The following is a 24,811-nucleotide window of genomic DNA, read 5'->3' on the forward strand; positions in this document are numbered from 1 at the left end:
TATGATTATTGGGCCTATTGGCCTGCTGCATCACTCATATCAGGGCTTGGCGCACGTGCGTGTGGCCGTGAGAGATGGAGGAGACCGTTGAGTCATGAGATTTTCGTTACGCCTGGAAAACAGAAGGAAAAAAAAGAGAGTCTATTGGTACAAATGGAGGAGGCTCGAGCACCACCAGAACTAGCTGCTGCTTCTTCCCATGGCGGCCACTGGATTACATGTGCTATCTGCCGTCGGCTTACGCATCGGAGAGAAGCACAAGCTTTCTGTTGGAGTAGTAGTAGCCCTACCCCGAGTCTCCGTTTCTGTCACCGCTTTTAGCTCGGAGCAGCGATCGGCTAAGAGCTTCAGGGACTACCTCGAGGCGGCTAGGGATTTCATCAGACCCGAAGAGAACAGCCCCTCTCGCTGGTTCTCTCCCCTCGAAAGCAAGGCTCGATGTGACCGCGCCCCGCTCCTTCTCTTCCTACCTGGTTAGTTGAGGGGAAAATGTGCAATTGCTTTTTTTAGCTCAGATTCAGAAACTGACTACTAGTGGTGTAGGTATCGACGGAAATGGACTCGGCCTAATGAGACAGCACCAAAAACTTGGACAGTGAGTGCGCCCCCCCCCCATTCAGAAACTGACTACTAGTGGTGTAGGTATCGACGGAAATGGACTCGGCCTAATGAGACAGCACCAAAAACTTGGACAGTGGGTGCGCCCCCCCCCCCTCCTCCCCTTTCTATCGATTCTTCTTTTTTGAATTTTCCGATGGTTTAATTAATTCTGCTTTACTTTTTCCAAGGATGTTTGATATCTGGTGCCTTCACATTCCACCCAGTAATCGTACTGCATTCCCAGGTATTGCTTTCTCTCTACATTATTATTTGGTGGTGATAGTTAGTTTCTCTTTCTCTTACACTTACTGAATCCTTTAGATCTTGTCCGCATGGTCGAAACAACTGTCAAATCTGAAAGTCAGCGGTCACCTGGTAAACCCATTTATCTTGTTGGAGAATCTCTCGGTGCCTGCATTGCACTTGCCGTTGCTGCCTGCAATCCTCATATTGATCTTGTCTTGATTCTTTCTAATCCAGGTGACCTATGTTAGCCTTTCATTCATTTGTCAATCTCACTCTACTCGCTGTCTGTTTGACCTCATACATTTGCTTACATGGTTTTATGCCAACTGTTAATGCGTATGACTTTAGTGGCTGGATTATATCTCCACTTCGTGCCCAAACTCAACTGACTTTCTGACCTTGAAAAGTAGTCTCACCATCTCTTCTATTGCATTTGCAGCTACATCATTTGTAAACTCTTCGCTGCAACATCTTCCTCCCCTGCTCAAAGTCTTGCCTCACCAACTTGATCTTGCTTTTCCTTCTGTCTTAAGCTTGATTCCAGGTTTTCTTAAAATTTATCCCTTCACATATTTTGGAAACAAATGAGCCCTTCCCTTAACTTAATATCATGCCACAATATATACTATAGTCTCCGCATCTCCAGAAACTGCGATCAAAATTTGGTTCAAGTGTATACTTTGATTCATGTTAACATGTGAGTTTTGGTCATTTAAGACATGGTTGTTAAGTTCTACTGTAATTTCAAGGTGGCCCTTTAAAAAGAATGATTGCTCACTGGGTCAGGGGACTTCCGGAGAACGAAACAGCTGCAAACATTTATCAAGATTTGGTGACAGCATCGACATTCACATCTGTAGGTGAAGAACTCATTTTATGGTAATTCGTTCGTTTTCCAATCTTGTCAAAATGGTTAACAATCTGCCTATGCAGATCCTGGCTGATACATTTGGGAGAGAAACACTTTTGTGGAAGCTCAAGTTGCTTGATTCCGCTTCTCTTTTTGCCAATGCACATCTTCATCTAGTACAAGCTCAGACTCTAATTCTATCCAGGTTTTTAATATCTGTTCCCTCTAATATTCGTTGGGATTTCCACCGGAGTATATCAAGTAGGTTGAGCTAACTTGTTTGCCAACCACAGCGGAAATGACCATATATTACCCAGTACATGTGAAGGCAAACGACTTCGCAGAAAGCTGCCAAAATGTGAAGTCCGTTCATTCAAAGACAACGGTCATTGCCTTTTTCTGGTATGCTCTGCTGCTTTCATTCGAATACAATGGCCAAATACTGAATATTATCTCACTTATAAAATGCTTCGTGAACATCTCCTTTTGCTTTTGGATATGACAGGAGGACGGCATTGATCTGGTCAGTATCATTAAGGCCACTTCTTTTTACCGGCGTGGGCGTTATCAGGATTACATCTCCGACTTCATCCCACCAACCATCTCTGAATTTAACAAATGTTATGGCGTCAACAGGTTCCTACCTACACATACATATAATGTCTTAAAATTTCTTGCATGATTAAAAAAAAAAAACTGATTGTTTGATCTTTGCTTTTTCTGTTTGTAACGAGATAGGCTCCTTGAGGTGATCATGGGCCCTGTGTTTCTGTCGACTACAGTAGATGGGAAAGTGGTGAGGGGGCTTGGGGGAATACCATCGGAAGGACCTGTACTACTAGTAGGAAATCATATGCTACTGGCGAGTGACAAAATATCACTCCCAGGTCAATTTGTTCACGAGAGGAACATCAATTTGCGGCCTCTTGTGCATCCGATGATGTTTACAAGAATGAGGGATGGATTGTTACCTGATGTGTCTGGTTACGACACACTCAGAATGATGGGGTCGGTGCCCATCTCAGCCACCCACCTTCATAATCTCTTGTCTGCAAAATCCCATATTCTGTTGTTTCCAGGAGGCATACGCGAAGCTCTACACCGCAAGGTGACTAGTTTTCCACTCATTGGGTTTCCGGCTTAGAGTCACATAAATGAAAGCAGATACTTTGGACGTCTGAATATAGTTTCAAGATGTCATCATTGTGTTGTATTGCTGCTATCGTTTGTTGTAGTGGTGAAAACAAGTCATCACAATTTAGTCAATAACAGGGAGAAGAATACAAGCTGATGTGGCCAGAGAAACCGGAGTTTGTGAGAGCGGCAGCCAAATTTGGAGCGAAAATAGTTCCCTTTTGTGGGGTTGGAGAAGATGATTTCTTAAAAGTAGGCACATCACATTTTAGTGTCCTACCATGTGCAATAATATATACTTGGTGTGACTGACGAATGCAGGTAGTTGTGGACTACAATGACCAGATAAAAGTTCCGATTGTTAGAGAAGTGCTTAAAAGAGTGACAGCGGAAGGCCCGGAGGTGAGGTAATGTGAATTAGAGAGCAGCGTACGTTGGTCATTTTAATTTACTGTAAAAATGGGTGTTGGTGTGTGACGTATGCCATGTGTGGTGTGTTTCAAAGGGGAAGCGTAGAAGGAGAAGAAGGTAACCAAGATTTCCACATGCCAGGAGTGATACCCAAGTGTCCTGGGAGATACTATTACTACTTTGGGAAAGAGATAGAGACGGGAGAGGAAGAATTAAGGGACAGAGAGAAGGCAAAGGTAGTGTACGCCGAGGTTAGGAAGGAGGTTGAGAGATGCATAGAGTTTGTGAAGCAGAGAAGGGAGGAAGATCCTTACAGACCTCTCTTGCCTCGTCTCCACTATCACCTGAAGCACGGTCTCCTCACCCAAGTCCCTACTTTTCCCTTTTGAACATCTTTACACAATAAGATTCATCAATCAAAATTTTAATTTAGGAAAACAAGATATCCTATTTTGACCTGCGCTTTCGTTATTCTCTGGATTATAAACAAAATTTGTGAATCAGTATTTTAGAATTGGTGTACATTATTCTGTTACAAAGTCATTATATCGAAGAAGGGCACTTGTTTAAAATTATATAATTTGTGAATTTGTTTATATAATATTTTGTATGTACACTATTATATAATTCTTTTTAGTCTTAGATATTTCACCGGATCCGAAAAACCAAACCAAAATCAACCAAGAAAGATAGTTGTGGTTTGGGTTTGGATCTATGGCAAAGTACATATTTGATTTTTTCGCCGACTTGCGGTCTTTGTTCGATTCCTAGTCCTATCCGATACCAAGTTGGGTATTCAAAGTATATTAGTTTATATAATATTTTGTATGTACACTATTATATAACTCTTTTTAGTCTTAGATATCACCGGATCCGAAAAACCAAACCAAAATCAACCAAGAAATATAGTTGTGGTTTGGGTTTAGATCTAGGGCAAAGTACATATTTGATTTTTCCGTCGACTTGCGGTCTTTGTTCGATTCCTAGTCCTATCAGAGACCCAGTTGGGTATTCAAAGTATATTAAATGTTTTATGTATATTAGGTATATTTGAGTTTTTCATATATGTATTTGGTATTTCGAATGTGTTTTCAGTATTATGAATATTTTTTAAGTTTCGGATCCAGATTTTCGATTATAGTTTCGGGTAAAATTCAAATTATTTTGGGTATGAAGAAATGTTTTTAGGTATCTTAGGTTCCTCATGTCATATTTATCGTAAACTTTGGGTTTTTTTAGGAATTTAAATATTTTTCAGGTATTTATTTGTGTTTTCGGATATTTTTTGGGTTTCAGTATTTTTTAAATTTTTGGGTACTTCGAATATTTTTCGAGTCCTAAAAACCCCAAACTAATTTGGACCGTTACGTACCCAAAAATTATAGGTATTTTGTAGGTATTTGAATTATGGACCTTGATCCCAAAGAAATCGACCCGAATCTGAACCAGAAAATTTTAAATACTTAAACCGAAATGAACCGATCCGTACCCAAACAGAAGACCCGATGCCCATACCTACTCTCTCACATTATATTTTGTGTGCATTTTATAAGAGTTACATTTGTTGAACTTGTGAGACTTAAGATTTACTTGGTTGATTTTGGCTAATTTAGTAGTATAGATTTGTAAAATTTTTTAATAATTTTTAATCATATTAAATAACAAATTTTATTTTAAACTATAAAAAAATAATTCAACGTAAAATATATAGTTTTATTTTTTTGCATATGGTTTGTTAAAGTGTTTGTATTAAATTTGATTTTGTAAATATTTTGAACTATATAGATGTTTAGAAAAGAGTATAATAAAGTATAAAAACTATATTGTGTATATCATTTTCGTGTGATATGGTCTAATAAATTAAATTAAATTTGTTGTATAACTCTGTCATGTTCTAAAAGATATGGTGTAATAAATTATTGTTAGAAAAATTTTAGCTTTGATATTGTTAGTCAAATATTATGGTAAGACCAAATATATTGCTAGTTAATGAAATGGTCTAACAATCATTCATAAGTAGATTTTTTAAGACTACTTAGTATAGATATGTAACTAACTGAGTTAAGAGTTCAGTGTTGTATCAACTCAGGAATGAGCTTGAGAAGAAAGGAGAGCTCTCTCTCAGAGAAGTTTGGCTTTGGCTTAGTATCATGAGCATCTCTATTGGATGGCTTCATCATCTCCCTCACAGCTTCTGTCATCTCTTCCACATGATCCACTATGACTCCTTCTATTCCCATCAAATGCTGCATATACACAGCCTCGGCTACGTTGTTGAGCTTCCCGTATGTCATCAGAGAGAGTTTGGACTCTTTTATCCTGTTGACCGCAGCTGGGTTCCTGAAAACACCCTTCACCTCCGAGACAATCCCTTGGAGGCCTCCCTCTACACATACTTTGATTGCTTCCTCCAGTGAGTTCCTTCTCACGTCGTAGTACATCTGTGTTCCTCCGTTTGTCAGGAAGAATACCTGTTTTTTTTTTCCATCCCAAGGCACATAAGTTGAGCGGAAAGTTTCTAAGCTTTTTGGATCAAACAAAGATGAATGCTACTTACAGGGTAGTTGCTCTGCAGCTTCCTGGCGAGGAGGGCAGCATCAGGGTGAAAGCTGGAGAAGATGATGGGCCTGTCTTTTCCATAATCACACACCACCTGTCACATTCGTTTGCAAACCCAGTGAGTAGGCAATTGAAGCCAAACCTGCCTAATGACATTCACAGTCAAGTATTTGTACCTGCAAGATCGGGAGGAGAAGACGGGAGAGGTGGTCGGAGGAATAGACAAGGTTGTCGTCAAGCTTGAGCTCGATGTTGAAACCCAGCTTGGGCTCAACTTTCTCAAAAGCCTCCTGGAGAGTACAGAGAGAGTCGTCTTGTTGGACGCACCACTTGAGGATCTTTCCTTCCTTCGTCTTCCTCAGCAATGGCTTCCCGCTCTTCTCTGTTTCCCTCTGTTTCCCGTAGGACATGAACTCGGACGAGCTAACCTCCGTGACCCTCTTCTCGTAGACCACTCCCTGTTCCATTCATTATATTTCTTGTTATAATCTCAGGACATCAAGAATCCAAAGCTACTAATTACTAAAACGGCGTCTTACGTTATCTTCAGAGTAGATGAAGTCGTCGTGGAAAATGACTGGGCAGCCATCTCTGGTGACCTGCGTTAGATGAAAAAGTATTTATTATCTTTTTTTTTCATTTTCCATAACAAAAAAAAAAGAAGAAAAGTCAACGAATAAACCCCACGTGCTATGGCCGGCGGTCACGTGGAGGAAAAAAAAAAAAGTAGCGAGCCGACACCGAACGAAACATGAGAAAGAAAGAAAGAAACCTGAACATCGAATTCGATAAAGTCGAGAGGGAGTTTAGAAGCGGCATTGAAGGAGAGGATGGAGTTTTCCTTGAAGGCAGAGAATCTTGGATCCGTAGACTGCAACATGTTCATGCCGTGACCTCTATGTCCCACAACCAGAAACTTTGGGATCTTGAAGGAGCTTAGACCACCAGGCGAGAAACGAGAAGCGCAGAGGGAGGGATTCTCGGGGAAGTTGTCGAGGCTAGGCACTTCTGTTACATGAATTGCTTTCAGAGACATTTTTATTTAAGTATAGAGATCAAAAGAGGAGCTAGGGAGAAGATTTGTTGGATGGGTTCAGAGATGGACTTTGGGTGGGGGTTAATATATAGATATGATATAAAAGAAGGAAGATGAAGATGGGATCTTGGAATATTCCTGAGGATCACCACGTCATCACTCGGTTCCGTTCCTAATAACAGTCAAATGATCCCTTTTGGATATTCGACTCTCTCTTTCCTGGTTCCTCGCAGTCGATAGATGTTGACACCTTTCCTTTCCTAGTTTCTAATCTTTCGGAATATTCCAACGCATATTATATTATCCTCCAAATCCAAACCCTCTACTAATTAAAAGGCTTTGGTAATAACTTTGATGTGGACGACGCAGCCCATAAGTTAGGGGCTCGTTACCCAGGATACCATTCGATGATACTACTGCAAGGTGCTGAAGCAGAGCCAACAAGATCATAGAGACCATCGGAGAAGCTTGTCCAAACAGGGCGTCACCCTTCTTGAATGTCTGATATGGTGATGTCATCCAATATAAAACTATTTTTAAGGCAGACCAAAGAAAGTCTCTATTCCCACAAGCCCAGGTTACGGTAAGAACCAAAGACAAGTGGGTCGGTCCACTAATGAATCCTAAATAACCTCAACAAATAGATTGCATCCCAAACAAGTGCAACTAATCTCACGATAAAGACCTACTGTCAATTAAGACAATAAGCATTTACTTCATCAGATTGAAACAAATGCATATGTACTTAAGCAAAAGAAAAAACACTGATGTAGCTCGTCTAATTATCCAGATATGTATATGATATTATGATTTTCCAAAAAAAGCAGCCTACCATGAAATCTTGATTAATTTTGACTAGAGCTGGCAATATTTTTGTTCCCTCTAAACTCTAAAGAATACCATGACCAACTTACAAGCACGGAAAACTGATAGAGAGAGAGAGAGAGAGAGAGAGTTGGGGAGCTTATATTCGGGAAAGATGGATCTCTTGAAGGAGCAACGATCTAGCTTTGTTAACGTTGGTGAACCAAAGGCAAATATGATCCTCAAGATCCTTGAGTTGATGGGTGAGGTTAAGGTGAGTCTTGCGAAGCTGTTTCAAAATCTCCTGAACTGAATAAACGTCCCTCCCCCTCTCCAATCCAAGCCGAATGAAAAGCTTGTCGTATTCAATCCCCGTGTGCAGGCGGGAGACAAGACGGTCAATGGTGTCGAGATCTTTGTTGAGCACAAAAGTACCCTTGGCAGCAGCATTGAGCTGAGAAATGTTAGTTAACTCCTTCTTCTTGAAACTGTGAGGGAGGTAAGGACTGCACAGGGGACCTGCAAACAACAAGGGTAGGGAAGTGCATGAGAGGCAGAAGCAGCAGCAACCGAAACAAGAGCAGCAACAAGATATAAGGGCAGAACCAGCTGTGGCGTGGTGGATGAGGCGGACCCGTGACCTAGACTTACGGAGACGGGTGTCCAGCTTGTGCTTCAGCTGGGAAAAGCATTGTTGAGTCTCTCGGAAGCTGTGAGATTCAGGAGACGAGAAAGGGTTTTCAAAAGTGTCGAGCTTGAGGAAGAGGTCGAATGCCAAGTTACAGAGGGATTCGTCAATGGCGTGGGAATCACCGGGGAGGATGTGGAAGAGGTCAAAGAGGGGTGTGTAGAGGTGGCGAGCGCTGTGTACGCTTTGGTAAAGATTCAAGCAAAGGCGTGTGGCACTTTCGCTGTGTTGAAAGTAAGTGGAGACGAGATGGGTGAGTGTAGTAGGCTTGGCGTGGCTAAGAGCTTCTTGGACGCATTCATTGTTTGGTTGAAGAACTTGAGAGAGAAGCAGCTCGGTCCGATCATTGATGTCGGGTTGGTTGGGAAGATGAGCAGGGGGGTCAACCACGTGAACCCGTGAACGTATGTCGTGGTAGGATGGGGTCTGAAAAGCGTGAGCCAGCTCGCGGCTGAGATTAAAGGTAGGCGACGGATTGGATGCATTGTTTGTGGAGGAGGAGGGCAGGCTGTCTGTACAAGCCAGCCAAAGACGAAACTCCTTTAGGCATTTCAACAAACAGGTGGTGTGCGGAATTATATAAAACAAAAAAAAGAAGAAGAAGCGTATTACCTAGAGATGATGGATGAGGAAGAGGGTCGTCGCCGGGAGAGGCTTGGTTGAAGGAAAGGCAGTGCGGCATCTAGAAAGAAGAGACGAAGAATAACAAACTTGATTCATAAATGGAGTGGGAAAGCTACTTGATGGCTAGTGAAAAAATTGCCTTTGGTGTGCTTCCGCAGAAACCCAATCAATCAATATTACGGTAAATAATCTAAAACCACATTAGTTCGCCATTAATCTCCCAATATTCTCAATCTAGTACTGTTAAGACCAATAAAATATCGAAGGTCAGGAAACACACGTCTTTTTTTTTTTTTTTAATTTGTTTTGTTCACTGTTTCACTTCCCTAGGAAAAATGATTAGGATTCTAAAATTTGCTATCTCTATGATAAAGTAAAATAATTAGAAGTCATCGGCTGTCTAAATAGATAAGGTAGCAAGAAGAGATCGAACCTGATTCTCTGAGATTCTTCTTTCGACAAAAGCTATGGAGTATTCTGGAGTCTCTCCGCCTAGGAATCCTTCTCAGGTTAGTTCCCTTCACTTGTACAGTTCATGCTATCTCTCTCGATAAATCCTAAGATTGCGTGGTGGAATCGACCACAAACATAGAGTAACAGTTTACGCTTGCTAGTACCTAGTACAAACCAAGCACGCCATATGGTATGCTTTACATTTTAGGCTCTTCTCGCCACTCTCACATATTGTTTCTTGTTTTCTGTTTTTCAAAAACAGATCCTGTTTTATCTGTTTCATTTCTCTGTTTTCCGGCTTACTGAATTGTTCACTCCTCCTCCATTCAGCTTTCATGGGCGAGGAATTTGATTTTGGCCTACCAGAGCTTTGGTGTTGTCTACGGTGACCTCTGTACATCTCCTCTCTATGTGTTCCCTAACACATTTATTGGCAAGTTGCACAAGCAGCATTACAACGAGGAAGCCGTATTTGGTGCCTTCTCTTTGATTTTCTGGACCCTCACGCTCATCCCCCTTCTCAAGTACCTTCTTGTATTACTCAATGCCCATGACAATGGACAAGGTGCACTCTCTTTTTTTCATTCCTAACTTCTTTCCTCTTCTGCCTTTTTTTTTAAGAGTGTTTTCTTTTTGCTCTCTCCAGGCGGAACATTTGCTCTCTATTCGCTGCTTTGTAGGCATGCTAAGCTTAGCTTACTTCCTAACCAGCAAGCTGCTGACGAAGAGCTCTCAGCTTACAAGTCCACTGATACTGCAACTTCCTCCCCCTTTAAAAGAATCTTTGAGAAGCACAAAAGGCTGAGGACTGTGTTGCTACTTCTTGTTCTTGCTGCTGCTGCTATGGTCATTGGAAACGGGGTTTTGACTCCAGCAATATCTGGTAAAGTATTCCTATATTTTACATTCGGAGTTGGAGCTGGAGCTGTTATCCTTCACTTCTTTCAGCTCAAACCTCCTTCTCCGAGACTAGTCTTATTTATTTTTTCTATTTTGTGGACCGAGACTATAAATGGCTCCTATGCTTTCTTGCAGTTCTGTCTTCCATGTCAGGTTTGCAAGCTACAGAGAAGAAATCGACTGACGGTATATAATGCTTATTGCTTCCACCATGTTCTTGTATCAATTGTTCGTTTACATCTTTTGGACTTTCTTTTGGTTCGGTGTTTTGTTTTGGAGTATGAAGGTTTTCTCTTTAACCACTGCAGGCGAACTTCTGCTTCTTGCCTGTGTCATACTAGTTGGATTGTTTGCTTTGCAACACTCTGGTACTCACAGGGTGGCTTTTATGTTTGCACCAATTGTGATCATCTGGCTTTTTTCAATCCTCTTCATCGGTTTTTACAACATCATACACTGGAATCCGAAGATAATCTATGCAGTTTCCCCGCTTTATATCATCAAATTTTTCAGAATGACTGGTCAAGATGGCTGGATTTCTCTTGGAGGGGTTCTTCTTTCTGTAACAGGTACTTCTGGTTCTGGATCAAGACATAACCATAAAATATTTCTTTTCTTCTGAATCATATATTTTCTAATATGAGCTGATTCACTAAATTGATTATCACTGTCTCATCAGGCACTGAAGCTATGTTTTCAAATCTTGGCCATTTCACCTCGGTCTCAATCAGAGTAAGTGGAGGTTCCATGTCTAGTGCTGTACATTCGTTCTTTTACCCTTGAGATCTCAGCCTTGCTAGTCATATTTCAACAGCCTTGCTAGTCATACTGTTTTCGCAGCCTTGTTCGTTACATTTTACTTATTTTTGTTCTGTGCAGCTTGCTTTCGCCTTTCTTGTATACCCATGTCTGGTTGTACAATACATGGGCCAGGCAGCTTTCTTATCAAAGAACCTCGGGTCTATTCCCAACAGTTTTTACAGTTCAGTCCCAGGTTTGTTTACTCGCACACCAGTTTTTGTATTTCATTTGTTTCATTTACGTAATGCCAACCTTGTATGATTTTGATCATTTATGCAGATCCTGTATTCTGGCCTGTATTTGTTATCGCTACACTTGCAGCCATTGTTGGCAGTCAGTCTGTGATAACCGCCACATTTTCAATAATCAAACAATGCCATGCTCTTGGATGCTTCCCACGAGTCAAAGTAGTCCATACTTCAAAACATGGACAGATGTATATCCCGGAGATCAACTGGATCCTGATGATCCTGACTCTTGCAATAACTATAGGTTTCCGGGACACAATTTTGATTGGAAATGCCTACGGTAAACTTTCTATTCACTGGAATCTATTTTTTCCCTCTCCAGGACCTGATGGTGGTTTTCTCTCGTTACTAACAGGACTCGCCTGCATGATAGTAATGTTCATCACAACGTTCCTCATGGCTCTTGTCATAGTCGCGGTTTGGGAGAAGAGTTGTTTTCTGGCGGCTTTGTTCCTTGGAACTCTATGGATAATCGAAGGTGCCTATCTCTCAGCGGCGTTCATGAAACTTGCAGAGGGTGGTTGGGTACCTTTGGTGCTCGCTTGCATATTTATGACCGCTATGTATGTGTGGCACTATGGTACTCGAAGGAAATACAGCTTTGATCTTCATAACAAAGTTTCACTGAAGTGGTTGCTGGGACTAGGGCCTAGTCTTGGTATTGTCCGTGTGCCCGGGATAGGACTTGTATACTCAGAACTTGCAACTGGAGTTCCTGCAATTTTCTCTCACTTTGTCACCAACATCCCGGCATTCCATAAAGTTGTGGTGTTTGTTTGTGTGAAGTCAGTGCCAGTGCCGCATGTACTTCCTGAAGAACGCTTCCTCGTTGGCCGTGTTTGCCCAAAGCCTTATCGTATGTACAGGTGCATAGTGAGGTATGGGTACAAAGACATTCAACGGGAGGACGGGGACTTTGAGAATCAGTTGATACAGAGCATAGCGGAGTTCATCCAGATGGAAGCAGGGGACCTCCAATCCTCGGCTTGCGAGTCCCAGTCATATGATGGGAGAATGGCCGTGTTAAGTAGCCACAAGAGTCTCTCAAACTCAATCCTGACGGTTTCAGAGGTAGAGGAGTATGATGAGACGGCGAGACAAAGCAGTAAATCTATGACGTTGCAGAGTTTGCGGTCAGTGTACGAGGAAGAGTATCAGCAGGGGCAAGTGAGGAGAAGGCGTGTGAGGTTGGGGTTAACGCAGCAGGCAAGTCGTGGGATGGAGGGGTCGGTGAGGGAAGAGCTAATGGATCTGATAGGGGCGAAAGAGGCAGGGGTTGCATATGTAATGGGACATTCGTATGTGAAAGCAAGGAAATCATCGTCGTGGTTGAAGAAGCTGATTATTGATATAGGCTACTCGTTTCTGAGGAAGAACTGCAGAGGGCCAGCGGTAGCACTCAACATACCTCACATCAGCCTCATTGAAGTTGGCATGGTTTACTATGTTTGATTGAGCCAAAGAAAAGAATGCATGTGTAGTAGTGTAGCATCTTCACCGATGATGCAACATTCGTGGTGTATGCTTATTATTTATATACTCCTCCTTATGTTTGTTTCACACACTACACTTCATGTATTTGTATTGTATTGCAAAAAAATCTTTAAAAAATGTATTGTATTGGTGGAATTAGACGGCATGAAGTTTCTCTCCCCAGCGTGGACCCCGCCAGTTTCCAATAGAAAACGTGACGCTGTGTGAACCAATCTTAAGCGCTCTCTCTCTCGCTCGCTCTTCATTATCCTCTCCGTCTTTCTAAACCTCTGCTTCGAGGAGGTTAACGATGACATCCTTGCTCCTCCCAAATCCCGACTCGATTACCACCACACCCCTCGTTTCCAACCTACGCTCCTTCCGGAGGTTCTTCTCTCTCAGACGCTCCTCCTTGCCCCGAAACTCGTCATCATCATCTCTTCCACTAGTCGCTGTGTCCTCTCTCTCCGCAACTGCCGCAAAACCTACTACAGCGACCAGGTGGAGAGAGAAGCATGAGTTAGCTGAAAGCGATTCAATCTCCATCCTCAACGAGAGGATTCGGCGGGACCTGGGAAAGAGAGAGACTGCTAGGCCGGCCATGGACTCTAAGGAGGCCGAAAAGTACATTCAGATGGTAAAGGAACAACAAGAGAGGGGTCTCCAGAAGCTCAAAGGAGTTAGGCCAGGTTCAGACGGTGGTTTCAGCTACAAGGTTGACCCTTACACTCTCCTTTCCGGTGATTATGTGGTGCACAAGAAGGTTGGCATTGGCCGTTTTGTCGGCATTAAGTTGGATGTCCCCAAGGATTCTTCTGAGCCCCTTGAATATGTGTTTATTGAGTATGCTGACGGCATGGCCAAGCTTCCCCTCAAGCAAGCCTCCCGTCTCCTCTACCGATACAACCTGTAACGGTTTTTTGACTGACTCTCTTCCCCCTCTCTTGTTCTGTGTTGAATTTTGATGCCCATATTTGTCTTCTGTTTCAGTCCTAATGAGTCCAAACGGCCTCGGACTTTAAGTCGGCTGAGTGACACTAGTGTTTGGGAAAGAAGAAAGACCAAAGGCAAACTCGCTATTCAGAAAATGGTCGTTGACTTGATGGAGCTCTATCTTCATAGGCTTAGACAGAAGAGATTTCCCTATCCAAAGAACCCCATCATGGCTGATTTCGCTGCTCAATTTCCTTATAACGCTACACCTGACCAGAAGCAGGTCTTTGCTTGCTGCTTTCTCTTTACCAGTCCATATTCCTTCCCCTGAACCTGACTTCTTCTACCTTGCAGGCTTTCCTTGATGTTGACAAGGATTTGACTGAGAGAGAAACACCTATGGACCGATTCATATGTGGAGACGTTGGATTTGGTAAAACTGAGGTTGCTCTACGTGCCATCTTTTGTGTGGTCTCCGCTGGCAAACAAGCTATGGTTTTAGCACCCACTATTGTTTTGGCCAAGCAACATTACGATGTCATCTCTGAGCGGTTTTCCTTGTATCCCCAAATCAAAGTCGGTCTTTTAAGTCGGTTTCAGGTATTCATTCACACCACTGTTGAATTTGTCCCAAGCAAAACGGGCAATTAATTGACCACAGTCGCATGTTCGACATTGTTCAGACCAAAGCAGAGAAGGAGGCGTATTTGGAAATGATAAAACACGGTCATCTCAATATCATTGTAGGTACTCACTCCCTTCTCGGAAGCCGTGTTGTGTACAGCAATCTAGGCCTTCTTGTCGTCGATGAGGAACAGGTAGGTTGTGTTCTAATTCCTTGAAAAATATAGATGGTCTCTGTAAGATTCTTGGATTGTTTAATGGAATCTCTCTTTTTACTTTACAGAGATTTGGGGTCAAGCAGAAAGAAAAGATTGCATCTTTCAAAACGTCAGTGGATGTGCTTACCCTCTCCGCAACACCTATACCAAGGACGTTATACTTAGCTTTGACTGGATTCCGGGATGCCAGGTTGTGTTTCCATTAATAAGCTAACCGATAGAATAGAATATGATGAGACTAATGCCCCCTTTTGTTGCTCCCTTGTTTTAGTTTAATCTCCACACCGCCACCGGAGAGGATTCCAATAAAAACCCATCTTTCATCGTTCCGTAAGGAAAAGGTTATCAAAGCAATAAAAAATGAACTGAATCGTGCTGGCCAAGTTTTCTACGTCTTGCCTCGAATTAAAGGTAAAGTGCACCATAAGCGGTTGTCTTTCTCTATATTAGTATCTCTTAGTATGACCACCTCTGGTCTTGGTCAACATAGACACAAGTAGAATCAGAAACTTTTTGACCATACATTTTTCCATTTTCGCTTTACCACTTTCATTTTCCTTATCAGGACTAGAGGAAGTGATGGATTTTCTTGAAGAAGCATTTCCAGATATCGACATTGCTATGGCACATGGGAAGGTATGTTATGGCCTTTTGTTGTAGTACTCGACATTTGGGTGCTCCTCATTCATAACATACTATCACATTTAATGGAAATTCTCCTGAGAAATGATGTTGCCGTATCTTTGATTATCCTGCTACGCTGATGTATTCATAGCAATACTCAAAACAACTAGAGGAAACCATGGAGAGATTTGCGCAAGGAAAGATCAAAATCCTCATATGCACTAATATTGTTGAAAGCGGACTTGATATTCAAAATGCAAATACCATAATCATCCAGGATGTTCAACAATTTGGGCTCGCTCAGTTGTACCAGGTGCCAAAGTTATTTCTTAAACATTGCTATTGCAGTTAGCCTGGAAAAGTGCTTCTTAGATATCTTCTCTTGGTTGGTTGTTGTCAACCGTTGCGTGGAAGGGTTGGCCGGGCTGATAAAGAAGCTCATGCCTACCTGTTTTATCCTGATAAATCGCTGCTCTCTGATCAAGCACTGGTATTGGGGGTGATTTTATCTGTTCTATTCCCTTGGCAGACTGGTATGTAATGTACAAGCTAACTATGCAGGAAAGGCTTAGTGCTCTTGAAGAGTGTCGTGAGCTTGGACAAGGTTTCCAACTTGCGGAGAAAGACATGGGTATAAGAGGCTTTGGGACAATTTTTGGTGAACAGCAGACAGGAGATGTTGGAAATGTCGGCATCGATCTCTTCTTTGAAATGCTTTTTGAGAGTCTATCCAAGGTACTTTATGACTAAGGCCTCCTTCCACATATTTCTGTCTGATCATGACACTGATGAGCATTTTGTTTTGTTTTTAACTGGGCTTGGTTATTGACTTATGAGTCAATTTTTTGGTTGTTTCTAGGTGGAGGAACTCCGTATTTTTTCGGTTCCATACAATCTGGTGAAGGTAGTTTCTATTTTGAACTTGTAAGAACGGTTAAATAATTTAGATTAAAAAGAAGTGACACAAGATCAGGATATTTCCAGTGTCTGTTGTTTGTGCACGAGTAAAGGGAGAAGTTCAATCTTCAATGCACTTGTTATGCCTCGAACTGTAGCAGTTAACGGGCTTCTAATTCTTTTTTTATCTGCTCTGTATTCCAGATTGACATAAATATAAATCCTCGGCTGCCGTCCGAGTATGTAAATTACCTGGAAAATCCGATGGAGATCATCAATGAAGCTGAAAAAGCAGCTGAGAAAGATATGTGGAGTCTCATGCAATTCACAGAGAACTTACGTCGCCAATATGGGAAAGAACCTTACTCCATGGAGATCATTTTGAAGAAGCTGTATGTGAGACGCATGGCGGCTGATCTTGGAGGAAACAGAATTTATGCATCAGGGAAGATGGTTGTGGTGAAAACAAATATGAGTAAGAAGGTGCTCAAGCTGATCACAGATTCCATGACTTGTGACGTTTACCGAAGCTCCTTGATATATGAAGGAGATCAAATAATGGTACTGTAGGAGTGAATTAGTAGTAGTATTGACATGTGCATGAATTTGTGTAATCTATTCCAATGAACTAAAGGGCTTTACATGGGATATGTGCAGGCGGAACTTCTGCTGGAGCTACCAAGAGAACAGTTACTGAACTGGATGTTCCAGTGCTTGTCAGAACTGCATGCATCACTCCCTGCTCTTATCAAATACTAGCTCCCCCTTCACACAGTCTCTCTTGCCCGTAGGATGTTGTAGAAGGAGAGGGATTCCTCAGCACTCACTTATGGAGTTTCCTTCATAGAATAGAACATAGAAGAATTATGATTTTTGTGTATAAATATATATACAAGGGAAGCATTTTTTATCAGGTATGTACGTCTAAACGTGACTGTTTAGTGCCAACAAACAATGGCGTTTTCTAATCCTACCCGTGTTCTTTTGTTCCAGGCAGCTACTCACACTTAAATTTGTTAAGGATTTAATGAGGAAGCAGTGATGAGCTCTGGGCATGTTTTACGTTGAGATCATCAACCAAATGCGAGTTGGTAAAGACGTGGATATCTGTTGGGAGTTCAATAGTGAAAAATGTAGTTTTCTGGGATTTTTCTTGTACGCTGCCAAAATCACTATGAACTGATCGTGTATGGCCCAGTAAAAAGCCCATTTGTGTGTATACTTCAAATATATCTAGGGCCCATTTGTGTGTACTCCAAATATATTTACGCGTCCAATAATATTGCTTTTTGCTTCTTCTTTGCGAGCGAGTCTATATTTCTCGCCTCGGATGATTTGATTCTTTCGATTGCTGTTTTGTTTTGTGTTAGATTGAATTCTCTTTGGCTGATTGGCGTTGTGCGTATGTGTTTACGGAAGCTGGTTTCTGTGAGTAAATAGATCTGAAGAGTATGAACGAAGATGGCTGCGTCCCTTACCTCTCTGGTTAGTCTCACTTAGACCTACCTACCTAGGATTGCTTGTCGTTCATCTTCTCTTTGGCACGGTTTAATCGGCCTAGCTTTTTTTTATTTTTTATTTGTAGATAGTGGTATCAAACAAAAGTCTATAGATCAAAGATCGCCTCTTCCCGGGGAGCCTAAATGTGTAATCTGCTGTCGTTACGGTGAGTACATTTGTGACGAGACCAATGATGACATCTGCAGTCTCGAGTGTAAGCAAACACTTTTGAACAAGACTAGAGTGTTTCCTGCCACTGATGAGTGCTTCTATGTTGGATCTTCTTCCACCGATGATTCTCGCAAGCTTGATATTCATGTCCAAGGAGCAGCAGTTCCTCCCCCTCCTGCCCTCTCTTTCACCTCTTGTGGGCTTCCTCCTAAGCTTCTTCTTAACTTAGAAACGGCTGGTTATGACTTTCCCACCCCTATCCAGATGCAAGCAATTCCAGCTGCTTTAAGCGGCAGAAGCCTGCTCGCTTCAGCTGACACTGGCTCCGGCAAGACTGCTTCTTTTCTTGTTCCTATTGTTTCTCGTTGTGCACGTTATCGCTCTGAGCACCCCTCCTCAGACCCCAGGAACCCCTTGGCTTTGGTTTTGGCTCCAACTAGAGAGCTCTGCGTCCAAGTTGAAGATCAGGCTAAGATGCTCGGAAAGGGACTCCTATTTAAGACTGCACTTGTTGTAGGTGGGGATCCCATGTCTGGACAACTCTACCGCATTCAGCAAGGTGTAGAGTTGATTATTGGCACCCCAGGTCGGCTTGTAGACCTTCTAGCAAAGCACACCATTGAACTAGAGGATATTATGATGTTTGTGCTGGATGAGGTTGACTGCATGCTCCAGAGAGGTTTCATTGATCAGGTGATGCAGATATTTAGGGCTTTATCACAACCGCAGGTCTTGCTGTTCTCAGCGACGGTCTCAAGGGAGGTGGAGAAGGTGGGAGGGTCTCTAGCCAAGGAAATGATTTTGGTGTCCATAGGTAAACCCAACACACCTAGCAAAGCTGTCAAACAATTGGCTATCTGGGTTGATGCAAAGCAAAAGAAACACAAGCTCTTTGAGATACTGACAAGTCAAAACCATTTCAAACCCCCAGCTGTTGTTTATGTGAGTTCGAGAGCTGGAGCAGATCTCTTGGCTAATGCTATAACTGTGGTGACTGGGATAAAAGCTCTGTCGATCCATGGGGAGAAGCCAATGAGGGAGAGGAGAGATGTAATGGGGTCGTTTTTGGGTGGAGAGGTGTCGCTTCTTGTATCAACTGGAGTTCTAGGCCGAGGAGTTGACCTGTTGGTAGTAAGGCAGGTAATCGTGTTTGACATGCCTAATACCATCAAGGAGTACATACATGTAATCGGCAGGGCCTCTAGGATGGGAGACCAGGGCAGTGCCATTTTGTTTGTAAACGAGGAGAGCAGAAATCTGTTCCCTGATTTGGTTGTGGCTTTAAAAAATTGTGGAGCAGCCATACCTAAGCAACTTACCAGTTTGACATCATCCAGGGAAATGCACAGCAACAAGAAGAGGAGGGTTGGATACTGAAATGGATGGCCTGGATTCGAATGTATGTTATATTAAAAGCAAAGAAAGAAACGAAGACTTGAGATACTGAGTAGGGGACATGGAGAAAAGGTTTACGTTGTTAAGAATATTCAGATTTTCAGATGCCGAGGAGTGTGAAATAAATTGACATAGTGGGTTAAAAAAGGTTTTGTTAAGATATATTATAGATGCGAGTAGTGCGTAATAAAACATACTATTTGACAAAGAACGCGGTTTTGTTACCCGCCAGCCAACTGCCAATGTCTTGATAATGTGGTGAAAGAAAAAGCCAAACTTTGTTTTTGTTCGACCAAAAAAAAAGATCGTAGACACCAACTTGCTCGCACCGGAAGGTATCAACTTTTCTGCTCTTTGGAATCTTTATCCTTTCCATTTCTTTTAGATCCGATCGTCTCGATGTGGCTGATGATTGGCTTATTCCCAGATCCAATCGATTCATTTTATCTCCTTTCTTCTTTCATCATTATCCTTTTATGTAACACAAATTTCCACTTTCTCATTTTATCTCTCTCTCTCTCTGTCCAATTTCAAGCTTTGTGTCATCTTTTCGCATCATGTCTTGATCTCTCCAAATTTTCATGCGTTAAAGGCCATGTTCATAACTTAAATCAATGAAAATTTCCTTCATAACGTGATTCAGCTTCTTGTTGTAGGACTAGAAGGAGTTTCTCTGTTTCACCTACTACGTCACAAGAAAACATGATGGGAGACTCCTCGAGTTCAAGCTCTTGGAGCAGTCAAACGGATACTCAGGATGATCGGATGATTGCTCTTATGTTATCTGAAGAATACACTAAACTAGATGGTGCAGTAGGCAGACGCCTCTCCAATCTTGCTCCCGTTCCCGTAAGCTTGGTTCTAGTCCCCTTCCTACAACCAAATGCAATTGTATAGCTATTCTACACGTTTCTTGTTTTGCAGCATGTTCCGCGGATAAATTCTTATATTCCCAACTTAAATGATGCCACCTTGGATCACCAACGCCTTCTTCAAAGGTTCTTTCCCATATGCTCGCTCTCTTTTCTTAACATAACTAGGAGGACTCTCGCTCGTTGTTGTGGATATGTTAGTATACTCATTCTATAATGTTTACTCCTAGACAAGTCAAACTGAGATTAATCCCCTATGATACACTTTCTTTCATTGTTAATTCTTAAGTTTGATCTTCCTCGCAGGCTAAATGTTTATGGTTTGTGTGAGTTGAAGGTCTCTGGTGATGGAAACTGCCAGGTGAATAGAGGCTAAATTTCAAACAAATCTTCTTTATCTCTTTCTTTTCTCTCTCTAGTCGTATACTCATATATCTTTTTGAGTGTCTTTCAGTTCCGAGCTCTTTCTGACCAGTTGTACCGATCTTCAGAGTACCACAAGCAAGTTAGGGGAGAAGTTGTTAAACAGGTTAGATGTCTTTTATGATTTTCATTAAACCATTGTTGCAATAGAACAAATGGATTAGTACCTGTTTCAGTATTAGGTGCACACATTCCTTTTCGTACGTCATTTCCTAGTTATTCTGTTGTTTTTGTCTTGTTGCTACAGCTCAAGGACAATCGCACTATATACGAAAGTTATGTTCCGATGAAATACAAACGGTATTACAAGAGGATGGCAAAGTAAGTTATTTTCATTTCTCCTCTAAGCCATAATTGGTTTGATCTTTAAATTTTTCTGTTTCAAATTCAAAATTACATGAATGAATGACAGACTTGGAGAATGGGGAGACCATATTACCCTACAAGCTGCGGCAGATAGGGTAATTTTCCTTTTTTGTCTCAGTTTTCACAGCACTTGTATTAATAGTTAAAATGTACCTAAATGATCTTTCCTTTGTTCTCGTATCACCTGCTCTAGTTCTGTTGATGTTTTTTACCCCCTATCTAGTCTTCTTCATGTCCTTTGTTTCATAAGCATGTTACATGAAATAGGTAACACTTTAGCACATCTTCGAGAACGCATGTAAAGTAATCGCTGACTTTTGTGGCATTAGGCACTGTTTTCTTTACCTTTTTCTTAACAATTTTTTCCATTGCATCTCCCTTGAATAGTTTGCAGCAAAGATATGCCTGCTGACATCCTTCAGAGACACTTGTTTCATTGAAATTATGCCTCGAGACCAAGCACCTAAGCGTGGTGAGACTCTATAATATATTTCTTTTCACCTTCACTCATCGCTACTTGATCTTAAGTAGCATATGGAAAATGCACTCTTACAAAGTTGTGGCTTTATATGTTTGGAATGGTGCAGAGTTATGGTTAAGTTTCTGGTCAGAGGTGCATTATAACTCTTTATACGATAATCAAGGTTTGTCTTTGTGCTTACGAAGTGTAACAAAATGGTGGCTTTGTGCTTGAGGACACTGATTATGATCTTCTTTCTGAGTGCAGCGGTTCCAGTTCAGCAGAAGCCAAAGAGAAAACATTGGTTGTTCTAGAAAGCAAGCCTCTCACATTGATAACATCTTCGTATTACATATTCTTTCAGTATTGTGCATAAGTCAACAGTTTCAGACGCCGTAACTCTTCCTTCATACTTGTATACACACGAACTAGCTTGAGATATAACATTTTTAAGCCAAACAAAATATTACCAACGAGATATATATATTTTAGTCTTGGTACAAATTTGTATTCCTAAAGCATAAACAAATACTTATAAGCCACAACAGTGGACGCTTCAACGAATTATCTCTGGGATTTTGAATGCGCGTCAGAATCCATAGTGCACATTTGAAAAATGACACGATTACTTCCACTTGATCAAGTGGTTTAAGTGCAAATAATTTGTCCTATATGTAAACCATTCATTCTCTGGTGCTTTCTATGTAGTTACAGTTCTAAGCTGTTGTTTATGTGCTTTCCTATTTGATGTAGGTTCCACCCATTCTCTTATATCATCATCTATGCCTTTTAGTTGCGTTGGGGTTTTCAGTCCGATAGTGATGGTATGTTTATGTGAATCATAACTAAAAAACCTCATTTCTTAGAAAGCATGCTCATTTGATTTGGTAGCTAACTGTGCTGTGGATTTTAGAAATGAGAGTGAGAGCAGCAGTAAGATCGACATGAAAGAGCTGTTTTCCTTCTTCATTTCTGGAAACCTCTCATTGTCCTCTCCTCTGGTACGAATCCCTCTACGGATTTTCGGGTGAAAGAGAACCCAAGAAAAGAATGATGGAGATGCTGGTCCCTACTTATTACTTTTTCGAAATAAGAAAAGCTAAAGCAAGGGATTTTAAATATTAGGCTTTGGTGCTGGGTTCACTCATACTTCGAATCCACTGAAGGTAGAAGGGAAAACTAGAAATATTTCATTTACTTCATTAAATGGGCGACGTTTGGAGCTGTGGATGTGGGCCAATAACATTCATAAGGCCTTATTTTGGCAGGGTCCAAACATAGTAACTTGTTCTAATAAAATGAGACGGAACATGAAGTAACAAGAGGGTGGTAGTGAACTAAATTAATAAAATGCCTTACCCCAATTGCAAACTTAGGCCCAAAAGGTCCAGCTTTAATTTATGAAAGGTCTCTTCCCGCCATAAGGCCCATGATAGTTCATACAAACGACTATTTCATTAAGGAGGCCCATTTCCTTCGATTTCGTTTCATATATATACACGTTTTAACTTCTTATTTGTTCAAATTTTGAAAATACTCTTTAACGGTAAAAAAATAGAGAATCGCAGGGACATGATCGCCGACTTTGTTATTTCCTAAATATCAACCACTGACATCACTAACCTTTCACGAATCGAGTAGTTCGCCTGTGGAGAAAACGCAGGAAATTTCTTCAAATCGGTGATTTCTCTCTCTCCGCCTAACGTCGTCGCTCTCTCTCTCTCCGGAATGCGATATGATGAGCATTGCTTAGGGTTTTCGTTTGTTCTGAGTCGGATCTAATCTCTCTTATCCAATCGTTGCCATCTGGTAATCATTACTTACATCTTTTTTCCATCTAGCAATCGTTTCTTGTTAAGAAAAAACACTTTTTAGGGTTTTTGTATGTGTTTCGCACGTTTGTGTATGTAAATTAGAGTTGTTCAGTTCCCGAGTAATAGGGGAGAGATGCGTTGCAGTAAAGTTGGGTCTGTCTTTATAAAGTTAAAAGTCTACATCCAATAGTCGTTGGGCTCAAATTACTCTTGTATCTGATTCAAGATGAAAGCGTCTATCTTTGTATATCACTCTTTCACTATCGCTTTGTTTTTTTTTTCTTTCTGTTTTCAACGCTGTGAAAGCACATCACTTTTTTCTCCAAAAATTTATTAAGATTTTTCATCTGTATGTTTGAAGCTTATATGGTAGTCTAAGTCTGTTAGTTGGAACTTATGAAAAGGCTTTTCTTTGCGAGGGAGAATAATCACTTTTCCCTTCTTCAATAATCAAATTCGACATTACGTTAAGACTATGTAAATGATGATAATGTAAATTCTCTTATCTGTTTTACAGGAATGGGTTGAGGGGAATGAGGATAGTTCCCTACTTGAAGCAATCTACGAGCCTTTGATGAGGTAAGCTCACTGTAATAAGAACCATTAGAAGCTAGGCAAGAGAAATGGGAAAGAACTGAATCATACAAATATGATACAGGTTCTAAAACTAGCTGAACGAGAGATATACACGATGAAAGCAGGGAACAATTTTCGGCAGAGTATTACTTTTCACGAAAGCAGGAAACCGGTGTGATCCAAGATATATTTTCATACAGGTATAAACCTTTTCTACTTTTAACACACGATTTTCGTTTTACGTCTAGTTGATCACTTTTTCATGGTGCGAATGGGAAACAAATGGACCTATATTAAACGGGTTTTTTTTCAAATTAGGGATATATGTGATTAAAGCTATTTTAGATTAAAGATATTTTAGATTAGGGGTATATGAAATTAGGGATATTCTAGATTAGGGGTATTTTTTTTAGATTATGGATATTTTAGATTAGAGGTATATGAGATTAAATATATTTTAGATTAGGGTTATTTTAGATTAAGGGTATATGAGATTAGAAGTATTCTAGATCAAGTGTATTTTTTTAGATTATGGGTATTTGAGAGTAGAGATATATGGGATAAGGGGTATTTTAGATTAGGGGTATATGAGATTAGAGGTATTTTTAGAGAAGGGGTTTATGGGATTAAGGTATTTTAGATTAAGGGTATATGAGATTAGATGTTTTTTAGATTAGGGGTATTTGAGATTAGTAATATATGAGATTAACGGTATATGGGATAAGGGGTATTTAAGATTAATGGTATTTGAGATAAGTAATATATGAGATTAGGGGGTATTTGAGATTAAGGGTATATGGGACTAAGGGTATATGATTTTAGAGGTTTTTTAGATTAGGGGTATTTGAGATTAGTAATATATGAGATTAAGGGTATTTGAGATTAAGGGTATATGGGACTAAGGGTATTTTAGATTAGGGGTATATGAGATTGGGGGTATATGAGATTAGGGTATTTTAGATTAGGGGTACATGGGACTAAGGGTATTTGAGATTAGGGGTATATGGGACTAAGGGTATTTGAGATTAAGGGTATATGAGATTAAGGGTTTAGGAGAATAGGTGTATTTTAGGGTTTAGGGTTTAGGGTTTAGGGTTTAGGGTTTAGGGTT

At 41.0% G+C, this 24,811-nt stretch overlaps 7 protein-coding genes across 9 annotated transcripts; 5 read left to right on the forward strand and 2 right to left on the reverse strand.

The window, feature by feature from the left end:
• The first annotated feature begins 192 nt into the window (after positions 1–192).
• Positions 193–3,807, forward strand: LOC106320215 (acyltransferase-like protein At3g26840, chloroplastic). Of its 3 annotated transcripts, XM_013758582.1 has the most exons (13): positions 193–473; positions 544–595; positions 789–844; positions 922–1,080; positions 1,286–1,390; positions 1,596–1,702; positions 1,780–1,901; positions 1,990–2,098; positions 2,202–2,332; positions 2,435–2,804; positions 2,969–3,082; positions 3,152–3,237; positions 3,336–3,807. In XM_013758582.1, the coding sequence occupies exons 1-13, from the start codon at positions 200–202 to the stop codon at positions 3,628–3,630; spliced, it is 1,980 nt and encodes a 659-aa protein (XP_013614036.1). In that variant the 5' UTR covers positions 193–199; the 3' UTR covers positions 3,631–3,807. The 3 variants fall into 3 exon arrangements, with proteins under 3 accessions (XP_013614036.1, XP_013614037.1, XP_013614038.1); XM_013758583.1 differs by lacking the exon at positions 2,969–3,082; XM_013758584.1 differs by lacking the exons at positions 193–473; positions 544–595 and adding an exon at positions 648–694.
• A 1,372-nt stretch (positions 3,808–5,179) lies between these two features.
• Positions 5,180–7,347, reverse strand: LOC106320208 (glycerophosphodiester phosphodiesterase GDPD1, chloroplastic). The gene is made up of 5 exons (XM_013758573.1): positions 6,573–7,347; positions 6,340–6,399; positions 5,977–6,258; positions 5,799–5,894; positions 5,180–5,712 (listed from the first exon to the last, which is right to left on the reverse strand). The coding sequence occupies exons 1-5, from the start codon at positions 6,834–6,836 to the stop codon at positions 5,311–5,313; spliced, it is 1,104 nt and encodes a 367-aa protein (XP_013614027.1). The 5' UTR covers positions 6,837–7,347; the 3' UTR covers positions 5,180–5,310.
• A 223-nt stretch (positions 7,348–7,570) lies between these two features.
• On the reverse strand, positions 7,571–9,322 carry LOC106320209 (UPF0496 protein At3g19330). The gene is made up of 3 exons (XM_013758575.1): positions 8,941–9,322; positions 8,247–8,840; positions 7,571–8,159 (listed from the first exon to the last, which is right to left on the reverse strand). The coding sequence occupies exons 1-3, from the start codon at positions 9,008–9,010 to the stop codon at positions 7,801–7,803; spliced, it is 1,023 nt and encodes a 340-aa protein (XP_013614029.1). The 5' UTR covers positions 9,011–9,322; the 3' UTR covers positions 7,571–7,800.
• A 36-nt stretch (positions 9,323–9,358) lies between these two features.
• Positions 9,359–12,993, forward strand: LOC106320206 (potassium transporter 4). The gene is made up of 9 exons (XM_013758571.1): positions 9,359–9,461; positions 9,736–9,970; positions 10,052–10,288; positions 10,441–10,491; positions 10,614–10,874; positions 10,985–11,037; positions 11,185–11,299; positions 11,386–11,634; positions 11,710–12,993. The coding sequence occupies exons 1-9, from the start codon at positions 9,420–9,422 to the stop codon at positions 12,804–12,806; spliced, it is 2,340 nt and encodes a 779-aa protein (XP_013614025.1). The 5' UTR covers positions 9,359–9,419; the 3' UTR covers positions 12,807–12,993.
• A 71-nt stretch (positions 12,994–13,064) lies between these two features.
• On the forward strand, positions 13,065–17,418 carry LOC106320204 (transcription-repair-coupling factor). The gene is made up of 14 exons (XM_013758570.1): positions 13,065–13,736; positions 13,818–14,043; positions 14,115–14,360; positions 14,444–14,578; positions 14,668–14,792; positions 14,874–15,013; positions 15,168–15,238; positions 15,378–15,538; positions 15,629–15,716; positions 15,788–15,961; positions 16,086–16,130; positions 16,328–16,684; positions 16,781–17,037; positions 17,117–17,418. Exons 1-13 carry the CDS (start codon positions 13,138–13,140, stop codon positions 16,880–16,882), a joined length of 2,469 nt encoding a protein of 822 aa, XP_013614024.1. The 5' UTR covers positions 13,065–13,137; the 3' UTR covers positions 16,883–17,037; positions 17,117–17,418.
• On the forward strand, positions 17,416–21,709 carry LOC106320207 (DEAD-box ATP-dependent RNA helicase 41). Its single transcript, XM_013758572.1, has 10 exons — positions 17,416–17,608; positions 17,709–19,524; positions 19,846–20,187; positions 20,368–20,422; positions 20,516–20,590; positions 20,732–20,805; positions 20,897–20,945; positions 21,238–21,322; positions 21,438–21,494; positions 21,578–21,709. The coding sequence occupies exons 1-2, from the start codon at positions 17,575–17,577 to the stop codon at positions 19,169–19,171; spliced, it is 1,497 nt and encodes a 498-aa protein (XP_013614026.1). The 5' UTR covers positions 17,416–17,574; the 3' UTR covers positions 19,172–19,524; positions 19,846–20,187; positions 20,368–20,422; positions 20,516–20,590; positions 20,732–20,805; positions 20,897–20,945; positions 21,238–21,322; positions 21,438–21,494; positions 21,578–21,709.
• LOC106320210 (OTU domain-containing protein DDB_G0284757) lies at positions 19,533–21,794 on the forward strand. Its single transcript, XM_013758576.1, has 10 exons — positions 19,533–19,667; positions 19,846–20,038; positions 20,114–20,187; positions 20,368–20,422; positions 20,516–20,590; positions 20,732–20,805; positions 20,897–20,945; positions 21,238–21,322; positions 21,438–21,494; positions 21,578–21,794. Coding segments are annotated over exons 1-10 (711 nt in total). The 5' UTR covers positions 19,533–19,665; the 3' UTR covers positions 21,625–21,794.
• Positions 21,795–24,811: the final 3,017 nt, after the last annotated feature.

The sequence above is a fragment of the Brassica oleracea genome, unplaced genomic scaffold (genome assembly GCF_000695525.1).
Source record: "Brassica oleracea var. oleracea cultivar TO1000 unplaced genomic scaffold, BOL UnpScaffold00851, whole genome shotgun sequence".
NCBI classification, from domain to species: domain Eukaryota; kingdom Viridiplantae; phylum Streptophyta; class Magnoliopsida; order Brassicales; family Brassicaceae; genus Brassica; species Brassica oleracea.